The following is an 8,406-nucleotide window of genomic DNA, read 5'->3' on the forward strand; positions in this document are numbered from 1 at the left end:
CTACGAGAGGGTTAATGCAAGGAGATCCATATCTCCTTACCTTTTATAATATGCATGGATGTTTTTTCTAGTCTCCCTTCAGCAAAGGAGAAAAGAAACATATAACTGGAATTAAAATTTCTAGACATAGTACCCCAATCTCCCACCTTCTTTTTGCAGACGACTGTCTGCTGTTTTCTAAAGAAAGTCTCGTTAACTGCAAAAACCTTTTAAATATAATTAACCAATTTAGAGCGCCTCGGGTCAGCTAATAAGCTTCTCTAAGTCAAGTATTTTATTTAGCAAAAAAAATTCATTCTAGACACCAAAAAATTATGATTAGACTGATGAAGATTAAGAAAATTAGCATTACAGACTCCTACTTAGGTGCTCCTTTTGTTGATAGGTAAAAAATTAAGACTTTGATAAAAATGTTACAAATATGGAACACAAAACTCAAATTTGGAATGGTATAAATTTAATCCAAGCTAGTAAAAAAGTCCTAATTAAATCTGCTTTATCTAGTCTGCCAATATATCAAATGGGATGCTTTTCCCTGCCTATCAAAATCACAGATAAAATTGATGCAGTCCAACGAGACTTTTGGTGGGGTTAACAAAAAAATTCTAAGGGTTATTATCCCATTAGTTGGGGCTTTATGTGTGAACCAACTGAAGTAGGAGGTCTAGGGTTTAAGGAAGCAAACAAAATGAATAAAGCAATGATTGCTAAATTAGCATGGAGAATTGCAACTCAACAAAATACCTTTTTAGGCTCTGTTCTTAAGAACAAATACTTTAAAAATACTACCATTTTCCATTGCAAAATCATTATAATGCTTCGTGGATATGAAGATGTATTATGCAGGGACTTTCTTTAATTTTCAAATACAGCTGCTGGGAGGTAGGCGAAGGTAAGTCTATACACATTTGGACAGATAAATGGGTCCCAGGTATGGCACGAAACCTCATAACTCATTGTGGTAATCAACAAAAACTTTTAACACTTGTATCTGAGTTGATAGACTCAAATACTAAAAAGTGGAATGTAATGAAAGTCTGAAGTAGCTTTGCACCAGAAATTGCAGATAGCATTCTAGGAATTAGAATTTTTACTAATCAAAAAGGGTCACTGAAACAAGATAAACTAAGATGGATTCTTACAAATGATGGAAATTTTACCGTTAAATCTATGTACAGAAAACTAAAACATCCTTCGATTGATAACATTAACACGGATATTACTGCCTCTGGAAATCTTTTTGGAAGTTAAAGATATCTGAAAGAATCAAAATCTTTTTGTGGAAGTGCATACACAATGCCCTTCCTGTTAGAAAAAAACTAGGTGAACAAAAAGACAATATAGACATGAAATGTATCTCCGAGAGCATGATTGTGAGGCTTTAAAGCATCTATTTTTCGTTTGTCCTTATCCTAAATCAGTTGCACTATTACCTCCTGTGGCAGGAACAAGTTTAAGTAGAGATATAAGCGCTTCCTTTTCTCAAATGTATGATAACTGGATAGCAGGGGTGTATGACAATTCAGAAATAGAAATCATGGCCACCAAATGTTGTTTGATATGGAAGGAGAGATGTCTAAGAATCTTCCAATCCAAATCGACCACAAGTATTCAATTATCTCTGGCTGTTCAGAGAAACCTGGTATTTTGGTCTCCCCTGAGACAAGTAAATCAAGGAGTAATCTCTAACTCTTTTGCTACCTTACGAAATCATACAAACATACAATTTAGTGGTTGGTCAAAACCTCAGGAGAACCTAAAATTAATTTTGATGCATCTGGATTGATGCAATTTCTCATGCTGGATATGGTATAATTGTGCGATGTGATACAGGTAATGCAGTCCAAGCTACAACTGGGACTTTCAGGGCCTCCATAGTAGAAGAAGCAGAGGCTTTGAGCATTGTAGAGACAACAATCTAGGCAAAGAGTATGAACGTCAAGGATTTCTGGATGGAAGGTGATTTCCAGAGGATAATCTTCTATGCTCAGGACAAGCAAAGTAATATTTTTTGGAGAAATCAGGATATAGTCTCAGAAGCAGTAAAAATTCTGTAGACATGTGACAATTTTTTGGGCTTTATGTTTACAAATAGGCAAGGTAACGAGTGGCAGACATTTTGGCTAAAGCAGCGCCCAAACAAGATATTCACAAGCAACAATGGTTTGTGATTCCTCGGTTTTTAAATTTTTTTTTATTTTCAAATTTACGCTCTTCTAGTTCAGTTGTTTGTTTACATAATAGGGATAACATTATGTTGGTAGATGCCAATATCTCTAATCAGGTAGAAGAGATAAGGGTAACCAACATTTTAGATAATCCCGTGTAATCCTTTTTTTCGTTTCAATATAAGTAATGTTCAAAAAAAAAAAAAAAGCTTCGGAACGTTTGCAACCACATATTTAAACATCGGCCATTAGGGGCCAACAGCAAGCAGCACAAACCGCACCTTAACGTGGCTAGATTCAAGAACGACGAAATTAGGAATCGGGATCCACAACCGCACGACTGCTCGACTTTTGGTGATATATAAATCTAAATCCAAATAGATGGTCGACTTCAGGTAAGGTTAGGTATAAAAATAGTCCCTGTGCCGTGCTTTTCTTTTGTTGGGCATGATTATGCTGGGAAAGGGTCTGGTGCCAAGCTTTTCTTTTGTTTGCTACTTACTGCATCTGTTTCAGAATATTAAGAACCAGCCATAGGTTCCATTACGTGCAGGAAACCATGGATGGTAATGTTGGTCCTCAAAAATTTTCCAACTAAAACAATTTGGGACGCCCATCATATATCAAGTTAAGTGAACCCTGTGGCTGTGGATGCATCGACGACTTCTTGTATGACACACGGCAAGAAGATTTTAGCTCGAAGCAATCCCGGGATAGCATGAAGTAATCCCGCATTATTGGAATTTTGGTATGGGAACCAATATCTCAAGATAAATTAGGATTGTATACGCAATTTTGGCAGCTTTGAGGCACAATATCATGATACAGTTACTTAAAGAAATTTTTTAGAACTACAACTATATTAGAGATAAAATTAAACATTAAAAACATTGAAAATATAGAAAATATTAAATTGCAACAAAACTGATATAATAATTTTTTTTTTCCAAACAACTGATTTATTATAATTTGGAAAAATTATCCGTTTTAAGTATGTATGTTCCTGACGTGTCAATCATAATTAGTTTTAGATACCATACTACATTGAAGATTCTCTAATTCATTGCATTTGACATAAATGGGATTCCAATTAAGAAATCTGTTGCCATATATACATGGATAGTACGTACATGCCTCTAATGATACAAAGACACTATAAAACACCATCAATGAGTTGTCTAGTAGCATCCATTAGCGTTATACCTAGTTTTCATTTCAAGGCTGCTTCCAATTACAACCACAATGTCATCAAAGTCATCATTTTTAGTTTTAGGATCTGCTGCAGTCTTCTTTGCTCTTCTTACATTAATCTTCTTTGCTCTTCTTACTTTATCATGTGCAATGTCAGATGGTAACGGTATGGAGACTGTTTGGAAGACAAAAACTGTCACGGTGAGAAATGATATAGATCCTAAAGTAGCTTTGAACATCCATTGTAGATCAAGTGAAGATGATTTTGGAGAGCATACACTATATTACAACCAAATTTTCTTATGGAAATTTAAGGTTAATTTTTGGGAGACAACTAAATATAAATGCAATTTAAGTTGGTATGATCCTAATGTAAAAAAGGACCACAAAAAGGAGTTTTTTGCTTACAAAGCAAGAAGAGATTGGATGTACAATTGCGAACATGATTGTAGATGGAGCTTTCGTCAAGATGGTGGCTATTATGGAGATGGTTATCTTACAAAGCAATTTCCTCCTAAAAAGATGTTTAATTATGATGAATGATTCTAGACTGACAACGGTGTATGGTTTTGGTCCCAGCATTCTTCAGATTTCAGTTGTCCATTTCTTCATTATGTATTTGCGCTTCTTAATGTATTTGGTTCTATGTGAATCATAATACTTATTAATAATAATTAATAAAATTTCTCTATTATAAAATTTCAGGTTGTAGAAAACCGAAGCTAATAATTCGCAAGTTTGTGCTCCAATGAAAAATTCATCATGGGAGTAATTCAGTAGAGGTAATTTAAGGATCTGTAGATAATCAATCAGAGAGAAGGAAATGAAACTAATGTATCGACCGTCAAAGCCAATACGCAACAGTTTTGATTCATCTGAAAAACTGTTGATATTTGCTTTAGTATTGTTTTGCTAACCTGGCTTCTTGATCCAGATAAAGGGTTTTGTGCAATGGTTTTCTTTTTCTTTCTGAATTGAGGACCAACCATCTTTCCATTGGTGAGCGTGCAAGAAGGCCAGGTCCAAGAAAGATGGATAGTAAAGTTGGTCCCTAGAAGTAATGATTTTTTGGTAAGTAAGAAAGAGTGATTCCTAAAAATGGGTTTGATTTCCAACCTAGGATTATGTTCTTATAGGATTCGATCTCCAACCTCGTTTATAGTCATGTAGCGTTTTTGGTTCATAATTGGGTTCAATATCCAATTTGAGAAACATAAACTGAATTTTTATCATAACATGTTTGAGTTATGTAGCGTTTTTGGTTTTACCCTAGCTTTTAATCTCCTCTCCGCTGTTAGGTTTGTGGACCAAATTTTTAATTATGGTCGTCCATTGTAGACACTTTAAGGTTTGCTAAAAAATCAAAATTCAAGAAGAATAAGGAATATAGAAGAAATAGAAGTAACTTGGCTACAGTCATGTAGAGTTTTTATTTACTGGTATGGAAAAGGAGGTATTGTGAACATCAGCCTAACATGTTTGTAGTCATGTAGAGATTACGTGGGAGTTTATTTTATTTTATATTGGTTCTAACACGATTAACGATTAGTAATTTGAAAAACATAAAATGAAATTTTATCGTAACATGGCTGCAGTTATGTAGCGTTTCTGGTTTTACCCTAGCTTTTAATCTCCTTTCCACTATTAGGTTTGTGGACCAAATTTTTAGTTATGGTCGTCCATTATGGACGCTTTAAGGTTTGCTATCAAAATTCAAGAAGAAATAAGGAATATAGAGGAAACAGACGTAACTTGGCCACTGTCATGTAGTGTTTTTTTGTTTATAGGTGTGCAAAGACGAGGTACTATGAACATCAGCGTAACATGTCTGCAGTCATGCAGAGATTACGTGGGAGTTTATTTTATTTTTTGGTTCCAACACGATTCAGGGTTAGCAATTTGAGAAACATAAAATGAAATCTTATCTTAACATGGCTACAGACATGTAGCGTTTTTGGTTTTATCCTAACTTTTAATCTCCTTTCCACTATTAGGTTTGTGGAACAAATTTTTAGTTATGTTCGTCCATTCTGGACGCTTTAAGGTTTGCTAAAAAAAATCAAAATTCAAGAAGAAACTAGGAATATAGAAGAAACAGACGTAACTTGGCCACTTATCATGTAGTGTTTTTTTGTTTATAGGTGTGCAAAGACGAGGTACTATGAACATCAGCGTAACATGTCTGCAGTCATGTAGAGATTACGTGGGAGATTATTTTATTTTTTGGTTCTAACACAATTAAGGGTTAGCAATTTGAGAAACATAAAAATCTTATCTTAACATGGCTGCAGACATGTAGCGTTTTTGGTTTTACCCTAACTTTTAATCTCCTTTCCACTATTAGGTTTGTGGAACAAATTTGTAGTTATGTTCGTCCATTGTGGGCGCTTTAAGGTTTTCTAAAAATAAAAATTCAAGAAGAAACTAGGAATATAGAAGAAACAGACGTAACTTGTCTACAGTCATGTAGAGTTTTTACATAGCCGCATGAAGACTACAACCGCTTCCCAAAAAACAAAGATTATCTGTTAAAACAATATTTGGAGTGAGAAACACAAAAATGTTAAAATAAATATATAGGACCCCATGTACCGTGAAAAACAAAACCATTAAAACCATCTTCGGTTCTTGTCTAATATGGAGTGAGACTTAAACTAAGTTGGGAGTTGAGACTATATGTAGTAGAATAATTTCTTTTAGTAGTAAAATATTATCGATTGAATAACACAATCTTGTTGTATATTTTTTTCTTACTCTATATTATCTCTGCTTACTTAACCTTGATTTGTACACACACGTGTTGATGGTTTTCAAATACTTTGTTGCACGCCTAGTTACATGAGTGAACCTTTATTCTCTAAGGTAAAGAGGTGATATCTTAAAGTGGTGTATCAGTGGTAATTCTGATTTCGTAGTAAATATAGCTAATGAAGATGCTTGGAGGGGGGAGATACCATTGAAAGCGTATTGACAAATATAGTGTAGGAGCTGGAAAGTTGAATAAGCACTGACCTTCCTGCAGGTGTAAGACATTTTGTCATCCATCGTTGATCTTTACGAGCTAACCGTTGAAGTAGAGGTTTGAAGATATGCCGAGAAGTTCTTCCATGTTTAAAATGTACTCCCAAATATATGGGTGGTGTGATGTGGTTGGCGTGTTAAAGAATCGTTGTAGGATTCAACTTTATGTGGTTGTAGTTCGGGTGGTGAATGATTGTGGATTTAGCGGTATTGATATGTTGTCCTGCAGAGGTACTGTAGGAATGAAGAATTTTCTGTAGGTGATGGTTACTGTCTTGAGTTTCTTTATAGCAGCTGAGGAGATCATCAGCATACATCAGATGTAATATTGGTGGAGCTTTTTGTGAAATGCGGAGCCCTCCTATCGCCTTTTTTACTTAAAGGTTTCCCCGATTTGTTGATAAGATTTCTGCACCTATAATGAATAATAAGACAAATTGGGTCTCATTGTCTGATGCCTCTCTTCAGGTGATGAAACCATGAGGTGTTCCATTGATGTTGACAGAGTAGGTGAAGATATACATAACATGATGTAATCCACAAAAATGGTTGGGAATCCTAGTTTAGTAAAGGTTTTAATGAATCTCCAATCCAGGCTATCATATACTTTCTCTATATCTAATTTCATAATTTTGGATTTGGATCATTGGTGTTTGTAGAGGTTCTAATATGGTGGAATAGCTCTCGGCAATTGCTATGTTATCATGTATTGATCTTTGTGGAACGAAAGCACTTTGATATGGACTTATTATAAAAGGAAGGATTTTCCGTATACGATTGACTAATATTTTGGAAATGACTTTATATGTAACATTGCAGAGGATGATAGGCCTAAAATGGGATGGTTTTGTTGGTGTTTCTAATTTTCGAATTAGGGTAATGTTTGTGTGGGAGGGTGAATGTTCAGTGAATCAAAAAAACTACGCACCATGGCTACCAGCTGAAATTGAGTAGTTTTCCAAAAATATTTAAAATACTTACTTGTATATACGTCGGGGCCAGGAGCGCTCTCAGAGTTTCTGGAAAATAGAGCTTGTTTGATCTCTTCTATGGTTATATCCGCCGAACGTTTTTGACATTGGTTTGGAGTCAATCTCGGCTTGATTTTCCCAAATAGTTCGTCATCAATTGTTATTGTTGGGGCTGTGTATTGGTTGGAGAAGTGATCAAGTATGATATGTATTACCTGAGGTTTGTCTGTGACCCAGTTGTTTTGATGATCTTGTAGTTGTTGTGTATTATTTCGACTGCGATGGATAGTTTCTTTTGTGTGAAGAACGTCGTATTATTGTCTCCTTATGTGAGACATTTCATTCTTGATCTTTGTTTCCAATATGTTGCGTGACATTGGAGCAGGTTTAAGTGTTGGTTTCAAAGTTCTTTCGCTTTTTTTAACCGGTATTCTAGGACTCTTCCATATCGAGCAACGCACTGATGCTGAGCCCATTGAATTTGAGTCATTAAATTTGTAATTAAGTTTGGTAGGTGACCAAATGTCTCTTTATTCCATTCCATAAGTATTTGACCAGTGTGATTAATTTTAGCTGAAGATTTAGCGCTGGCTCTGGATCTTGCTGCTGACTCCAAGATGATTTCACTATTTGTCTGAGCTGCGGGTGGCTTAAACACATATGTTCGAACTTGTATTTCTTTTGTCCTTGCAAGTCCATTATTTTTGGTATGCAACAACATGGGCACGTGATCAGAGGCAATCCTAGGAATGAGTGACCGCTGCATGAGGATTCGCCGTACGCCAATGCGGAGTTGTGATTGCTCTATCTAGTCTTTCCACAATGTTGTTCTGACCTTGCTGACTATTTTCCAAGTGAACAGATATCCACGGAATCTAAGGTCGATGAGACCCATTTGATCCATCATGGTGAGGAATGGTTGAGTTTGACTATATGTGACTTGCCTTCCGCCTTTTTTTCCCGATTGATACATGATTTGATTAAAGTCACCTATTAACACCCAAGACGTTGAACTGTTGATGTTGGGGAAGACGGACGAGAAATCTCGCTAGAAA

At 35.5% G+C, this 8,406-nt stretch overlaps 1 protein-coding gene across 1 annotated transcript; it reads left to right on the forward strand.

Moving 5' to 3' along the window:
* Nucleotides 1–3,410: 3,410 nt before the first annotated feature.
* On the forward strand, nucleotides 3,411–3,902 carry LOC113327951 (S-protein homolog 29-like). Its single transcript, XM_026575056.1, has one exon. It carries the CDS (start codon nucleotides 3,411–3,413, stop codon nucleotides 3,900–3,902), a length of 492 nt encoding a protein of 163 aa, XP_026430841.1.
* The last annotated feature ends 4,504 nt before the right edge of the window (nucleotides 3,903–8,406 follow it).

This window comes from Papaver somniferum, unplaced genomic scaffold (genome assembly GCF_003573695.1).
Source record: "Papaver somniferum cultivar HN1 unplaced genomic scaffold, ASM357369v1 unplaced-scaffold_107, whole genome shotgun sequence".
Taxonomy (NCBI): Eukaryota; Viridiplantae; Streptophyta; class Magnoliopsida; order Ranunculales; family Papaveraceae; genus Papaver; species Papaver somniferum.

Coding starts and splice junctions, on each gene's coding strand:
- LOC113327951 (XM_026575056.1), top strand. CDS start 3,411: ATGTCATCAAAGTCATCATTTTTAGTTTTAGGATCTGCTGCAGTCTTC.